The 17,043-nt window shown below is 31.1% G+C and overlaps 1 protein-coding gene and 1 long non-coding RNA gene across 2 annotated transcripts; both read left to right on the top strand.

Annotated features, from left to right (window-relative positions):
* Window positions 1–3,684: 3,684 nt before the first annotated feature.
* Window positions 3,685–15,262, top strand: LOC141456430 (putative glutathione-specific gamma-glutamylcyclotransferase 2). Its single transcript, XM_074132424.1, has 4 exons — window positions 3,685–4,632; window positions 11,331–11,366; window positions 13,418–13,680; window positions 14,580–15,262. Exons 1-4 carry the CDS (start codon window positions 4,483–4,485, stop codon window positions 14,824–14,826), a joined length of 696 nt encoding a protein of 231 aa, XP_073988525.1. The 5' UTR covers window positions 3,685–4,482; the 3' UTR covers window positions 14,827–15,262.
* LOC141456463 (uncharacterized) lies at window positions 4,654–8,666 on the top strand. Its single transcript, XR_012459775.1, has 2 exons — window positions 4,654–7,010; window positions 7,490–8,666. It is a non-coding gene; the product is annotated as an uncharacterized lncRNA (long non-coding RNA).
* Window positions 15,263–17,043: the final 1,781 nt, after the last annotated feature.

The raw sequence follows: 17,043 nt of genomic DNA, 5'->3' as shown, positions 1-17,043 counted from the left end.
ATAGTTTAGGAGATATTGGATGTTGATAATTGTGGGATGTTACATCGTACTAAACTTTGTGCTTAAATATCTCATTTCGTAATGCTCGAAATCTACTTGAATTTTACCCAATTATAGACAATATTTAGCTCTACAATTGAGAGGAATTTTATCATTTGAAATGTAATAGTTTAGGAGATATAGGGTGTTGAAGATTGTTAGATGTTACATCGTACTAAATTTTGAGCTTAAATATCTCATTCCGTAATGCTCGAAATCTACTTGAATTTTACCCAATTATAGACAATATCTAGCTCTACAATTGAGAGGAATTTTGTCATTTGAAATGTAATAGTTTAGGAGATATTGGATGTTGAAGTTTGTGGGATGTTACATCGTACCAAATTTGAGCTTAAATATCTCATTTCGTAATGCTCGAAATCTACTTGAATTTTAACCAATTATAGACAATATCTGGCTCTACAATTGAGAGAAATTTTATCATTTGAAATGTAATAGTTTAGGAGATATAGGGTGTTGAAGTTTGTGGGATGTTACATCGTACAAAACTTTGAGCTTAAATATCACATTTCGTAATGCTCGAAATCTACTTGAATTTTACCCAATTATAGACAATATCTGGCTCTACAATTGAGAGAAATTTTATCATTTGAAATGTAATAGTTTAGGAGATATAGGGTGTTGAAGTTTGTGGGATGTTACATCGTACTAAACTTTGAGCTTAAATATCTCATTTCGTAATGCTCGAAATCTACTTGAATTCTACCCAATTATAGACAATATCTGGCTCTACAATTGAGAGGAATTTTATCATTTGAAATGTAATAGTTTAGGAGATATGGGGTGTTGAAGTTTGTGGGATGTTACATCGTACCAAATTTGAGCTTAAATATCTCATTTCGTAATGCTCGAAATCTACTTGAATTTTAACCAATTATAGACAATATCTAGCTCTACAATTAAGAGGAATTTTATCATTTGAAATGTAATAGTTTAGGAGAAATAGGGTGTTGAAGATTGTGGGATGTTACATCGTATTAAATTTTGAGCTTGAATATCTCATTTCGTAATGCTCGAAATCTACTTGAATTTTACCCAATTATAGACAATATCTAGCTCTACAATTGAGAGGAATTTTATCATTTGAAATGTAATAGTTTAGGAGATATGGGGTGTTGAAGTTTGTGGGATGTTACATCGTACTAAATTTTGAGCTTAAATATCTCATTCCGTAATGCTCGAAATCCACTTGAATTCTACTCAAATATAGACAATATTTAGCTCTACAATTGAGAGGAATTTTATCATTTGAAATGTAATAGTTTAGGAGATATAGGGTGTTGAAGTTTGTGGGATGTTACATCATATTAAACATTGAGCTTAAATATCTCATTTCGTAATGCTCGTAATCTACTTGAATTTTACCCAATTATACACAATATCTAGCTCTACAATTGAGAGGAATTTTATCATTTGAAATGTAATAGTTTAGGAGATATAGGGTGTTGAAGTTTGTGGGATGTTACATCGTACTAAACTTTGAGCTTAAATATCTCATTTCGTAATGCTCGAAATCTACTTGAATTTTACCCAATTATAGACAATATTTAGCTCTACAATTGAGAGGAATTTTATCATTTGAAATGTAATAGTTTAGGAGATATAGGGTGTTGAAGATTGTTAGATGTTACATCGTACTAAATTTTGAGCTTAAATATCTCATTCCGTAATGCTCGAAATCTACTTGAATTTTACCCAATTATAGACAATATCTAGCTCTACAATTGAGAGGAATTTTATCATTTGAAATGTAATAGTTTAGGAGATATTGGATGTTGATAATTGTGGGATGTTACATCGTACTAAACTTTGTGCTTAAATATCTCATTTCTTAATTCTCGAAATCTACTTGAATTTTACCTACATATAGACAATATTTCGCTCTACAATTGAGAGGAATTTTATCATTTGAAATGTAATAGTTTAGGGGATATAGGGTGTTGAAGATTGTGGGATGTTACATCGTACTAAACTTTGAGCTTAAATATCACATTTCGTAATGCTCGAAATCTACTTGCATTTTACCCAATTATAAACAATATCTAGCTCTACAATTGAGAGGAATTTTATCATTTGAAATGTAATAGTTTAGGAGATATAGGGTGTTGAAGATTGGGGGATGTTACATCGTACTAAACTTTGAGCTTAAATATCTCATTTCTTAATACTCGAAATCCACTTGAATTTTACCCAATTGGAGACAGTATAAAGCTCTACAATTGAGAGGAGTTTTATCATTTGCGATGTAATTGTTAAGGAGATATTAGATTTTGTAATTTTTTGAACTTACTCGCGTATTGTTCAGACAACTCATTCTGTAGATAGCCCTGCTGTAGTAATTAGTTATTTGAGATTGTAAATAAATTTTTATCATTTGATCTAGGTGGGAATTTGACTTTTTCTACTGTTTTTAAATTTATTGTATAATATTAAGTAAAGAGAATACAGTCTGTAACATTCAGCGTTGCTCTAGTAAATGGTTTTTGGATATTTTTTAATATTAAATAACCATTTTCTAGAGCATGGGAAAATGTTGCGACACACCTTATTAGAAAGATTATCATGAAACCTGAAATAATTGGAGAATGTGGTGGGCTTATTGTGTTTCTTTTTTAGAATTCTTCAAAAACAATCTTTTCATGCTTTTCTAAACATTCTGTTTTACATTAATAATTTTCTTAAGCTCTGCAAACATTAAATGCATTTCATACTTTGATATTGATTATTTTTTGACAATAGTTATTAGAGAATTGGGCAATACGTATTATTGGAGATTTCGACCAATCTTCCAAGTTTATTCTAACAACTTAAGGTTATGTTAGAGTCAAGACTCTGCAATCGGTTTAAATAAATTAACCTAAGGTGCTAAATGCTTTGTACGTGATTTTCTAATATGGACATCAAATCTTTTAACAATAGCATACCATCATGCGCTTTCGTATCAGCTCGAAGTCGTGACATTTAAATAAAACTGCTGGACAACTTGTTAAATAACCTCTCAGATAAGAGTTCTCTTTTTTGAGAAGAAGATTGAGTAGCGTTGTTGATAACCAGAGACAGATAAATAGATAATCATATCTGAATTTTATCCATTTTACATCAAACTCAGGCAGCTTCGCTCAACTTATATTAAATTTTGGTTGCCTGTTGGATAGGCCTGAATAAGGTTTCTTTCTAAGCAGTGAGTCGATAAATATGATGGCAACTTTTTAGAAACTGTTCTTGCTCCACAAATAGAGGTCCAACGTCATCCTCATCCTTGATTATTATAAGTAATTTCCTCAAATTGAAGCGCTCTTTAATTTGAATAAAATCAAATTCAAGAAAGTTTTCATCTGTTGTACCGTCGAATTACAACAGAAATTATGAAATATGTTTTAATTAAACACCTGTTTTAGCGAACTCTTGAGATTTTGCAATATTCGCACAGACCAAGCAGTACCAATTCCAAGAATTAATTTAAGAAGAGATGGAAGGGACTTGCTGAGTGGTTAGCGAACACTAGATTCCAACACGGAGATCACAGGTTCGAATCCAGCTGCTGGCCTTTACATTTTCTCTTCCTAAGGGAAACTGATATTGCAATAAAAAAACAGTTACGCAGAAAGCAACGCTGTAGCGGGTAGGACTTAATATTTTAAATATTAATCAGAACGGAGTTAACAGAGGGGCTCGAACTTCTCAGAATGGTTGTTACTCGGGAACAGGGCTGACCAAAATCCTCTGTACAATTAGAGAACAACTGCAGGCTAGGAGACTGAACTCAAAGGGTATCCATTATCCAGTTTTAGCAACCAACTATGAGAGATCTGAGTTCAGTTGCAGGTTCTTCAAATGGAGTTTCAGCAAAATAAAATTTAATAAATAAATGAAATCAGAATTTTAAATAAATACCTACATTAAATTTGTAATTTTTGAGCTGATATCTGTTATTTCTTATTTTTGAACTGTTTTTTTAAAAATAAAATTGTGTTATGGAACCAATTAAGGTCCCTTGTTATATACCTTATTCCGCTTATACGCGGGTAAATAAAAATCTGAGTTTTATTGATTTAGTTCAAGATAGGCAAATCGTCTTATTTACTGTGTTTTGTTTGTTTTTAAATTCTCCTTATTCAGATGAAAGAAAAAAAGAGATTACTAATTTGACACTTTTAATAAATGATTTTTTGGTGATGAAAGTAGAAACTGCAAAGGGACGGAAAATGTTGATAGAGACGTAGGAAGTTGCGTCATCCAAGTTGCCGGTAGGAGAAGGGTAAGGAGAATGTGTAGAGAGCGCTGTGTGGGTCACAGCACACATAGTCACAGAACCGAGAGGAGGGGATCCACAGTGCTACTTACAGCACAGTTATCACTAGCAGTGAGTGTACCGTGCCTAAGTCCAGCTCTCCATCTGAAGTTGTGATAAAAACTGCAACAATGTCAAGTAAATCGTTATGGATTTTCGGCTACGGATCATTGTTATGGAGTCCTGGTTTTCAATTTACTGACTCCAAACAAGGTACCATAAGAGGATATACTAGGAAATTCTGGCAAGGCAATACTACTCACAGAGGTTCACCTGATCAGGTAGGTTTCATTGTTGTTATTAATATTTTCAATTGCTTCAAAACTGTCATAATTTGTACTGCACTCTATTAAAGCTTGAGTATGTGCTTAAGTTATCTTCAAAATACACAGGTGTTGGCCACAATTTGGTAACAAGCTTTTCACAAGTTATTCTCGTTCAAACAAGCCGCGCACAAACAAAACCCACAGACTCCGTACTATGCAGTGATAACCAAAACACGTGCCTGACTAAAAAAGCCGGTTGTTATTCTTCCCCCTCTCTTTAAACAAGTGTCATTCATAACCTTCCACAAGTCTCCAATTGATAGAAGTATTGATGCTTTTTTACCCACGCAAATTCTTATCAATTTAGTATGTAACTTGTGATAATTTAAATTATCTGATTTTAATGTACATACGTTTTACATGTAAATTAAATATTTAATGAGAAATAAAATTTAAATAATAAATTTGTTCATCCACATCTGTTTTTGAATATTTCGAAAATAGTATTTAGTATAGGAATAAAACAAAAAAGGATTTGAAACGAAGGCTGTTTTTTAATGCAAACGGTAAATCCTTTTGGAGGTCTCCGCCATTGCTAGGGAATGTAATGCATTTCCTTGAGTTCTATTGCCATGAATCTCAATACTCTATTATTTCCGTTCCACTTTGTCTCAGAAAGACAATATTGTCATTTACCTATTAACTAGAATTATGCTTTCAAAAAAATTGAGGACTTTGAAATTATCTAAATAGTAATATTATTGTGTTTAGTTTAACTGCTCTGTAGTACTGACCCAATTATTTCCGGAAATCCGGAATACAAATTCAGAACATAGATGCTGTAAAGTTAATCGCTTGATTTATATTATTTCTAATAAGAGAAAGTATCACAGTCTTAAAACATTTTTATTTTTTGAGTTCTCCGGAAATGGAACTTTTTTGAATGAAAAGGTATTACTAAGAGTTAGAATTTATTAGTTACTTTCTGTTCACCTTCAGTCATTCATTTTTATCTAATAATAGTCACACTCAAAGGCGCTTCTGAGGGGTAGTTTAGGAGACAACCCGCTCTGAATTGTTTTCAATAATATGCTACAGAAAATGTAAATGTTACGTAGGCCATACACCATTATTTATGGAATTCCAGCTCTTATACATGAATGAATGGCTAAACTATCCTACATTCATCTGTTTTCTGCATTCTAAACTTAATTCTTTAATCTAAAAATTTGATTATATTCCGGAGAACATGTCTACCTATTCCGACTCAGAATTTGTTGGGACATCCTCAAGCTTGAGTTCATCCTCCAGTCCTGTCTGATTAGTCATAAGTGAGAGGAGAGGGACTCCTCAATACAGGTTGAAAGAAAGAGTTTTTCGTGAATTTCGTGAGCTCTGAAAGAAAACCGTAGTGCCGTTTCTTTTTCTGTCAAATCTACAAACGCTGTATAGTTGACAGGCCCATGCGATGCATTTGTTTATTCAGTCTGCCGCGGCCATTTAAAAGGTTAATGATCGTTCGAATGACCTCCCCTCCTTGTTTAAGTGATGCCATTGTTAACATAGGCTAATAATTCTTTTTTTCGCCTCTAATCAGTGATTTTCGTGAGAAATGTCTACGTCTGTTTTTGTTATTTCTACGTTTTGTTAGCAACATTTTCCTTCACCAGAAATCGTATTTTTTTGAGGGCACCACACAAGCATTTCTTTGCTGGACAAACTACCGTCTCATGTCCTGAACGTCCGGACACCTTTGAAGTAACCTCTTGAATTTATTATGTAGGACTTGATAACCAGTTGAACCGTCGAGATGCCAGCTAGATCTCTAAATAATTACCTTTCTCTTAAAATATCATTAGAACATATGAATTGCTACTAGCTCTATCTGAAAAGCTAATTTTTCTAGGCTTGTGAGATATCAAATCTCGGATTAGTGTCGTACTGCTCACCATACTCTTCTTCTATCCAGGAACTGCCCGAGAATCGCTCAATGTTTAAAATATTGTATTATTAAATAAGTATTAATAACTAAGTAATTGTTAATGTTTATTTTAGTTTGAAGAGATCTAGGTACTTATTTATAATATTTTGTAAACATATGTGCCGGAAAAATCTCATTTACATTTTGATTTTTTTGTAACCTAGTTGAAAGAATAGTTTTAAAATGAAAAAGTATGAACATCTCAAACCAAATCTTTCCCGAAAAAAGTTCTAGGAGCGTCCCTGGCCACTCATTATTTCGCTTGAAGTGACTAATGTCTAATAAATCAATGGAATTTTAAACAAACAAAATTCACCAAACTAAGTTATTATATTGTTGGCCATCAGCGCTATCAATAGTGTCTAAAGACACATCAATTCAAAGCCCAATAAATAATTCAAATATTTCAATGGTGAGTCCAAACTTTTATATCGATAAAATAATTTGAGGTCCACTTGATATTCATTGTTAGTAACCTTGGTAGCAATTGCTAGAGATCCGGCTGTTCTCTCTGTAACTCTTCGATTGAATAGTTAAGAAACAAAATAGCTGATATGACCAGTGCACGGTAGAACTGCATGAACTCAGTGATTTGCAATTATTTTATCTGACGTTAGCATGCCAGTAACAATATTTAATTCTACTGCGCACTAACTTGAAATAGTATTTTATAAATTATGCACCCAGCAGATAATTAAATACATTGAGCGCTTCTTAATGAAGACAGGGAATATGGAAAAATAATAAATAAAAGATAAGTAAACTTATCCCAACATATCAATTATTTCAAAAATAAAAAATAAAAATAAATATAATGCTTCAATAATTATTTGATTATTGTCCTAAAAAAAAGATTACCAGATTTCTGATAGTAATTTCATTTGCATCTAGTTACTGATTGAATGCAGAATAAGAAGAAAGAGAAAGTGAATATAATGGAAAATTTGTACTTAACAACTAGTCGCTAATGACTTTGTTTTGACGCATATTTTCTAAATGAAAAAGACATTTTAACTTTTGTGAATTATGAACATGGTTTGTTCGGCACGAAGAATGAATTTTGCTTAGAAGAGCTAGTCCATTAATTATTATATCTCATTCTCTTGCATTCCGATGGTAGCAGGAAGTAATGTGATCGTGTCTATCATTTGATACCGGAAGTGTTCACTGGTTTTAACACTGAAAATATAGACAAGATTTTGTTTTTTTTTTTTTTTTTCAACTGAAGGTCTACTAGTAACAAAGTGGTAGTGCAATTTAATCAGAGACTATTGCGTCTGCAAACAAGTTGCATATTTTGCTGCACATTAATCGTGTTTCTCGTTTTCACTAATCTGATTTTTATCTAATTATTACGCCTTATTTGATTTATTGTTTTCCTTATCTTTTATTAAAATATTATTATTATTTTTTCAATCAAATTGAAACTCTTCTTATGATTTTCCTGGTAAGACTGTCTCAGTTTAACTTGGAAGAGCCAACCTCAGTACATCATGAGAGATTGGGGTCCTGAGTAACTTCAAAGAGTGGTTTCTGTGACTGCTGTTTTCTCCCTTACCTGGGGCTTCTCTAAAGGGCATGGATAGTTACTAAGTGTTGGATCATGAAAGGGCTTACCTAGAATTTTGTATCTTTCATTTGGACGGAGGGCAATGCAAGAGGTTTTTGCGGAATAATTGAACTTAAAAATTATTCTGAATATTACATCACCTAGAAATGTTTGTAATCATTTCAATTCTACAATTTTAATTGTACGCTCTTTCCATACTCCCTTTAATAATAATACTATTTAAATAATAAAACGATTTAATTGTAGTTTCGCTAACACGTCCATTTGGGGAATAATTGCAATATCTCAACAGCTTCTCATGGTTGTCTCGAAAAGAAAAAGAAAAAGAAAAATAGTAGCGAGTAGAATAACGAATCAGCGAAAAACTTATGTTTAAAAGATACAAAAACCCTAAACCAATAACCATTATGGTCGTATTTACATAATCAATTGAGAAAGTGACTAATTTCGGACGTGACGCAGATTCTTACATTGAATTGTTTTCCACAGCCATAATACTTACGTTATAAAATTTCAGAGATGTAAATTCAATGAGGGTATTATCATAATGCAATTGCTGGTATTTTGCCTCTTTTATTAATTTATTAACAACTTGGTAATCTATTATCTAATGTCAGACTAGTAAACAACAAGCAAATTAAATTAATGCTTGACGCAACACATGAAACATGCCCCATGGCTTTACGGTCAATACCAACATTTATTGTTTAGACATTTACACACATACAAGCAACAAAAATGCATAATATTTATTCTTAATTTATGTATTTATATGTTTATGTATTGTAATTGATTATTGTGCGCAGTGCAGTTTACAAACAAGAAGCGTCCATTTAAGGATAAGACTAATTTTGGATCACAATATTTGGCACATTTTCCCCACACCCAAAGCAAATTAGACGAGCCAAGAATGTCTGTCTATTGTTTTGCGCATTTAATGAAGGAAGTAAATCATATACTTATAGATTTGGCAAACTATATTTATACTATAAGTTCTAAATTCTTAGAATGGTGAATGGGGAATTAATTTTGTGATCTATTTTATATTACGTCCTGGGGTGAGTAGAAAGGCGCTCCATTCAGTGATGTTGGATAGCCCATCTTCAGATTCAGTATAGAAGAAAATTGATGAAGAATGTGGAGACGATGATGTTGGGGATGAGACTCGGTCATAGAGTAATGATTCACAGCAATTCAGGATGCAACACAACGTTGTTCAACTACTTGAAATAACATATGGTATATGTACATTAAAAAAAAAGTGCAAGGTAATATTTGTGGAAATCGGGTTTCAAAATATGCACTTTTAATGAAAACCAAAACTTAAAACACTACAACATTTGCTGTAGGTACTCGTTTAATTTTCTTTACCAAATTTAAATCGATAATAATTGAAACTTTCATTTTGATTCCTTTGAATCCATTACTTTTAACATGAACTTTCATCTTTCATATTCTTTAGTTATCTATTAGATAACACCCTTCTGGTAAACAGAAAAATTAATGAAAGTAACAAAATTCATAAAATATTAGCAATTTTTTTTTAATAAAAATTCAGATTATTTGTTTTCAAATATAATTATTTTGTGTATATGTTTTTTAATTTTTTATTATATTCTATCGAGCTAGGACGTGTGTACATTTACAACAAATTTGAAAACCAAATTATTCTTTTATCATTTCCCTTATCGCTTAAGTCAAATAGTGATTAGCGTTATTAGAAATAATTGTTTTTAAACAATCAGAAACAAAGCTTATTCAATCAACCGTCTTGTCTGTGTTTCTTATCAGTGCTTCTCTTTAAAACGTCTTTAGATTTCTCTTAATCCTTTCAAAATTTGAGTCTTTAAGGGAGTAAATTTTGTGTCCGAAAACATTCTTTTCTTTTTTTTTTGTGGAATGGATTGTGTTAGAATGTGTTCCAAGTAGTCACGTGTTCATATTGACAGATGCTGTGGTCATCTTTTCGTGTATAGATAAAACAATTAGCTCGCTACTGAAGATAGTCAATCAAGTTCTTCAACAAAAATAATTTTTCCAGTAAGAATGATTTAGGTGCATCTCTTAAATTGTTTGATTATCATACGAATGGTAATTCTGGAAATTAAATATTTGTTTACTAGGGACCTGTAAACAATACCAGAAAATGTACTATTGTACGAGTCACAAAAGAGGAAAAGATATTGTAAATATATCTTGCACTCAATGCCTCAAATGTTTTGGTCAAATTAAAAAAAAAATCGTTAGGGTATTCCGTGTATGAGTCAGCTGAAAGCAGTTTTTATAAGTGTTACAGAATGTAAGTTTGTTACAATGTATTTCTTGCTTAACGTAAAAGGTAAAATACAAGAATATTTTCATGAAGTTCCTAATGACCTATATTCAACTCAAAATACAATAGAAAAAATACTTATAAATAATTATTCCACGTATCTAGGATGGGGCGAAGACACATCTGAATCTTCTCTAAGCCCATACAGATTCCCCAAAAAGTTATGTGAGAAAACACACACACACAAAAAAAAAGAAACCCTGAAGAAGTAGATAGTCCATTTTCCTCCACTCCCTGGGAAATGAACAGCCTAACAGTTGGAAGCATTATGTTCTCTATTTCAAAAATCTCTTCGTGCGGTACACCGACTGAAATCACAAATATTCTCCAAACGGATAAATATTAAATCTTAATATTTCAAATAATTAAATTCGTGGTGAACTTTGAGCGTGCTTAGTTCTTGAGACATTGGATCTTCTTGAGTGTGACTGGATTGCATTTATAAATAGGCATTGCTATTTGTACCCAATTTTGAAATGGCGTAATGATTGCGTCTCCACTGATATAGCTTTATGTAGTTTTGCGATGCAGAATCACTTTTAAAATTTGTAATATTGTAGTATTATTATTATTATTATTATTATTAAGCTGTCAACAAACTGTTTACGATTAGTTTCATTTCCCTCTCCGATGTGGATAACTTTAGCAAATCTGGTACTTGACCTAATCTTAATTTAGATTCTCCTTTATAATTCTGTCGTAATGTTCGCTTGCCAAGAATGCGAAACCAAGGTCATCCTGACCTTCTGTACACGTTAATAGTGATAATATATTATAATTTAAGAAATAAAATTTTCATTTTTAATGTTTACATAGTTTTATTGTTTCAGCCAGGACGAGTTGCAACACTTGTTGAAGAAAAAGATGTAAGTTTTCCTTAATTTTTTACCTTTTAATAAATATATAATTTTAATAAATAATAAATTTTTATGTAATAATAATAACGACCAAGTAGTGCAGCACTAGCCGGGTCCAGATGAAGTATGACCCGGTAATCAATTCCAGCTGAATATCTTTAAAAGCACCTAAACATTATGTGGTTTACTGTTTGGAAACTATTAATTAACAGCCTAAATGCTGAATATTAAGTTGCTATAACTACTTCAAAGAAATAATAATACCTGAAACTACTATTTAGAAATGGGAAATCCAGTTTCCGGAGATCAGAAAGGTATTCTTGCGATTCTCGTAAATACGAGTGTATGTGATTTACAGAGATTTCTGCCCACATCCTTCAGCAGCAAAAGCAACTTATTTATTTATTTTTATTTTATTTTTTTTTAAATTTTTCGAATTTATCGAAATGCCTTTAACAGTTATTTTTTAACCTTTCACACTAACAGCAACACGTAAAAGAAGTAACATATTTTAGAAATATTAATATAGAAAAATTATTTTGTACTTCAACGTTAAACTTACCTCAAAAATTATAAGAAGAAGCTTATAGTTGTGTGTCTCAAACTAGCAGTTCTTCGTTGTACCTGAAACTAATTTACCTGTACAGATTGGCGTTTACATGTTTGCTGTTTTTATTAATGACCGTCTCCAAATAGAGTTCTTTGAATTTGGAAATATCTGTGTGAGGCTCATTAATTTGGTTTGAAACATTTTCGCTAGGAATTTTGAGAGGCTGTGTTTCATATTTCGCTCTATCATTGCATCAATATCTTTACCACAGCTAATATAATGGTGAACTGAGCTATATGTTCTGAGCAAATTCTAATCTTAAATAAAAACGAAAAAACGTGTCATCGATTATTTTTTCTCCTGAACTTCTGTGACGCCAATTTTCTTTTCTTTCTCTATCTTGGTAGAGGAACAGTTTATTCACTGCGAATTGCAAATGACTTTTTTTCTAGCAGTGTGTAAACTCGTTCGTTTATTTATTAAAACATACTAAGATCAAAATCCTTGCATTCAATATGAAAGCATAAGAACTTTTGTAAAGATACTATTCAAAGACTGCGAACATATTACAGTTTAAAGGTGTCATGATATTTTATTGGATTATTTCGAGAATAATATAAACGATCTTATCATTACATCATCCACATCTTGCTTAGTCGAGTGGCCTTGATTTTCAAACTGTAATGTTCCATTCTCAGTGTACAGCGAATTCGAACAGTATTTTATGCCGATTATTTTGCAAACCACGAAACTATTTCGTTTTGCATTGTTTTTGCTTACATTCAAATAGAGGAGAAAAAAAAACACACTTGGTCCAAGAATTTCCCAAATGTGCACTAGAGAATTTATAACTAGCCAATTACGTTCTTGTTTACAAAACATGAGCCAAAATGTTGCATCCTTAAAAAATGTCAGCAGTTAAATATAAGTGCATTTCGGTCATTTAAATGCTTAAAATGAGTTGTTTATTTATTTTGAAGAAATGTGTTCAACGTTTCATTGATCGCTAAAGATCAGTATTAAAAATAAAAGTTAACTAGAAATATCTCCGTTTTAATTCACAATGAAAATTTATTCTGCAAATGCAGCCTTTTTTTGCTATCTAGTAAGAGTTCATTGGCAATTACTTTATTGCTGATAAAATATATCATTGCAGACATATTTTTATAATATTTATTTGATGATACAAGGATATTGATTGAAACGCAAATGATGATTCATTTCTACAAAAAAGAATTATTTAATCTTATAGATTTTTAGTTGATCTAAAATCAACTTGGAGCCAAATATCGATCTATTGGTTTGAAATACTCACACAACTGTTTGTTACAACAATATTTACTGTGGTAAATGAGTTTGAAATTAGGTTTGTAATACCTTTGAGTCCTTCAAGGTTTTAGTTTAAATCTCGCCAGAAAATATGAATTACTTTTAATCACATCCCCCCCCCAAAAAAAAATCGATAATTCTTTCTAACATTGATAAAAAATTGAAATAAATTTTGTTTCAGGGCGTAGTGTGGGGAGTAGCGTACGAAGTTTGCAATGGAGATGCACTACCATATTTAGATGAAAGGGAATGCCAGTTAGGTGGCTATACAACTGCTCTGTCTGTGTTCTATCCGAGCTGCGGAGCAGAACCTTTCCCAGCGTTACTCTATCTGGCCACACCGGACAGTTGCCACTGGTTGGGACATGCTGCTGAACATGAGATTGCTAAACAAATAGTGACGTCCGCTGGACCTAGTGGTCACAATGTAGAATACTTACTCAGGTAAAATTATATTTTACACCGGTCGAATTAAAAATAAATATAATTAGGTTTACCATATGACTAAGCCTTGACCGCTTTTAAGGTATGTTTTCGGCCGTGAGTCAAAAAATTATTCAGATCTTTCTAAAACAATCATTCCAATAAAAAAAACAGACCCATGCATATGAAGGATGATTTAGATTAGTCGAATTTGTAGAATAACCATTAATAAACTACAAGCAACTGAAAACTAAATTATTCTGAATTTTTCGACACAATTAAAAGTAAAGTATTTTTAAAAAAATTAATAAATAATTCTGATATCAACTTTTGTTTTAATAACATGTTTATGTCCAGTTGAGGTTGACATATTGTTTCTGCCATACCAAAATCTGTAAAATGCAAATACAAAGTTTATATTTAAAATTATTTATCCGTAAAGTTTGTTTGGAAGTACGACCTGTTTTGGATCTAGCCATTAACGGTGTATTTTCTCTCCAAGACGTTGGCGTCCAGCTTTTGTAGTACATATATTCTCTTGCATTTATGCCTTGATTAAATGACGCAAGTGCTGCTAAGGAATTATATATAGCATTGGATATTAAAGAAAAATAATATACTTGCTCCTTATTTTTTTGAGAAGAAAAGGAATTTGGATTAGAGATTGTAATATGAATTTTGGTTTATAAGGCGCGCTTTAAAGATTTTTTCTTTTTTAATGGTCTATTTACGGTAAAATTTAATTAATTGTGAATTTAAAGATGTCTTTTATTTATAGAATTTAGCTAGTAGGTTTCATGATTAAATATAATTAAATATTCTTTGCACGAAATCATTATGGGCACTAAAGTGATAGTTTTGCTAACTATTCTTTTAATTTTAATTGTACATATAGATATACTTAATTTTATTTCTTTCAGGTTAGCAGAATTTACAAGAGACCATGCTCCTCACGTATCAGATTCCCATCTTTTTAATCTTGAAAAATTAGTTAGGAAATTGTTGGAGAAGTTATCTTTACCAGTCCACCTACTTATGGGTCCTACACCACCGCCCGTCACTCCTGTTACCGCCCTGCCATCTAGCGATGAACCGTCTACACCGAGCACTAATTTACAATTTACTTCCACTGTACCAACTAAGCAATTGCGTTGTGTTAGTATTTAATGTCGAATGTTTCATTTTAGAAATGACAGTTCAATAAGGTTTTTTATAAGATATTAATACGAGTATTGCGAGATTATTGTAAGCAAGATACTAATAGAAATGAAAATTAAAGTTATCTTAGAGGACCATAACCATACAAAAGATATTAGAGAAAAAGGTTTATTATCCACCAACTTTTTTCAATCATTGCTTCCATGCACTATTGTATAAAAGAGTTTTTATATCTCTCTCGTTAATGAACTGTATCACTAATTTAATTTAAGGCCAAATTGCCTTATATATTTATTTTTATTATACTACAGTTTTAAGTATTATTTAATACAAAAGATTGTCCTAGTAGTGGCCAAAAAATATGTATTCCAAAAATCTGGAATTATTTGTTTGAGTCCCCAATGGACAGCTTCAAGCTTTAGTAAAAAGGATAGAAGGGATTGCACTTTCTATTTATATACCCTTTGGTTTTTGTTTTAAAGAAAATGAAGGAAATTAAGGAAATGAATTTCAAGAAATGAAGAATGAGTATTATTATAATCAGCATATGAGCTGATAATAATAGTTGTACATAAAAAATAATTTAATCATAATTTCCTATTAGAATTAATTTATTATCAATCATCATCAGTATTATTATATTTAAGTTATTTGTTATTTACAGTTTGTTCAAGGAAATCCTTTTGTTATTTATGTACTAATGACATTAGTTATTATTAACGATTATCTTGCATTATTTTATAATTTTTAACATAGCTGTGATAGATGAGTGCCTGCTTCAGTTTATTGTAATTATTATAATAAAAACCTTTTTTTATTAAAATGTTATTTAAAATTATAATTATTATGCAGTGGGTGTAACGTATCATCGGAACATTTTTCTTTTTTTTGAAAAATACTTCGTAATACAAAAAAACTTATATACTTTGGGCCAATCAAACAAAATAGTGGAGGTACAGATCAGATTTCTCAAAGAAAGTAAGTCATGTGGTGTCAATTATATTCAAACTAAATAAAGACTATTTGTCAGTAGACTTTTGTAAAAAAGAATCCTAAACAAATTAAATTTAACAAACTCATCCCTAGCTCTCGTTATAATATAATAATTATTTTTTTTTTTTTTAATGCATCTTCCATCTTCTCTCATACAACTGTCCGGTTGTTGTAATAAAATTAATTAAAACTTACAAAAAGAACTTTTGACTTCATTTGTTAGTTCACTATCAGCCAAACTTTTAGTGGAAGTTTTACGCTGGTGAATTGTAGGAGTCGAGATTAATGTGTACGTTTTAAATAGATTAAGAGTATCGATTTAGATCAATATATTAAGAGTACCATTTAGTACCGATGATTATTCATCTGAAAAAGAAGCAGTTTTATAATTTTCCAAAAATTTTTGTTTGTAGATCGGTATTTTAGAACGAACAAGTAAAACAGTTATTGATACTGATATGGTTAGCTAAATTGCTTTAAGCATTTCCATTAATTGCACCATCAGTAATTTTGTGAATGAAAGTCTATTTTGTCCCTGTCACATTGAGATTTGACTGACTCGTTTGTATTTTATTTATTCATTGGATTTATAAGACTCACGTCCTGTTTCAAATACAGTTGGGTAAAGCATAAATTAATACAAATTACATATAAAATCATAATCACAAATAACTGAGAGAAACATTTTGAATTATGCCATTGAAGTAAGGTCAAAAGATCAGTTCATGGTATTTTTAAGTTTGGAAAATTAGTAAGTATAAAGTTAAATAAAGTCGAAATAATTAATGAAGAAATCAAATACAAAACATTAATTAATTTTTTAACTTATTAACTGTTCTTTTAAAGTGAAACATTCATACAGATAACAGTATATAGTTTTCATTACAACTCTACTGCACTGAGTTAACACAAAAGGTAAATTGAAAGATGCTCTGTCCTTATACCATGAATATGTGGATCAAATCCTCTTTTAGAACATACCACATAAAAGGCAGATACTATTTAAATTTATTTTGTAAGTGGTATTTTAAAATGTGTATTTATTAATAATTCTAAGTTTAGCTAATATAGATTTCAATAAATAGCTCTTCTCATTGCTCTTAGGGCGGTGCATTTCGACAGGTTAACTACTGTATATTAATGTAGTTGCAATTTTCTCTGTTGATACATTTATTCTGAAATAACCTTATTGATGTGACAACTCGTGGGTCAAACTATCTTTTTCAGCGACTT

This window comes from Rhodnius prolixus, unplaced genomic scaffold (assembly GCF_049639745.1).
Source record: "Rhodnius prolixus isolate KJV_2025 unplaced genomic scaffold, Rpr scaffold_1, whole genome shotgun sequence".
Lineage (NCBI taxonomy): Eukaryota > Metazoa > Arthropoda > Insecta > Hemiptera > Reduviidae > Rhodnius > Rhodnius prolixus.
This window is presented reverse-complemented; position numbering and strand designations above follow the sequence as displayed.

Bases quoted from the DNA above. Each gene is read 5' to 3' on its own strand.
- LOC141456430 (XM_074132424.1), top strand. From the start codon at position 4,483: ATGTCAAGTAAATCGTTATGGATTTTCGGCTACGGATCATTGTTATGG. The intron at 4,633-11,330 runs GTAGGTTTCATT...TTATTGTTTCAG, and splicing joins ACAGAGGTTCACCTGATCAG to CCAGGACGAGTTGCAACACT. The intron at 13,681-14,579 runs GTAAAATTATAT...TATTTCTTTCAG, and splicing joins AATGTAGAATACTTACTCAG to GTTAGCAGAATTTACAAGAG.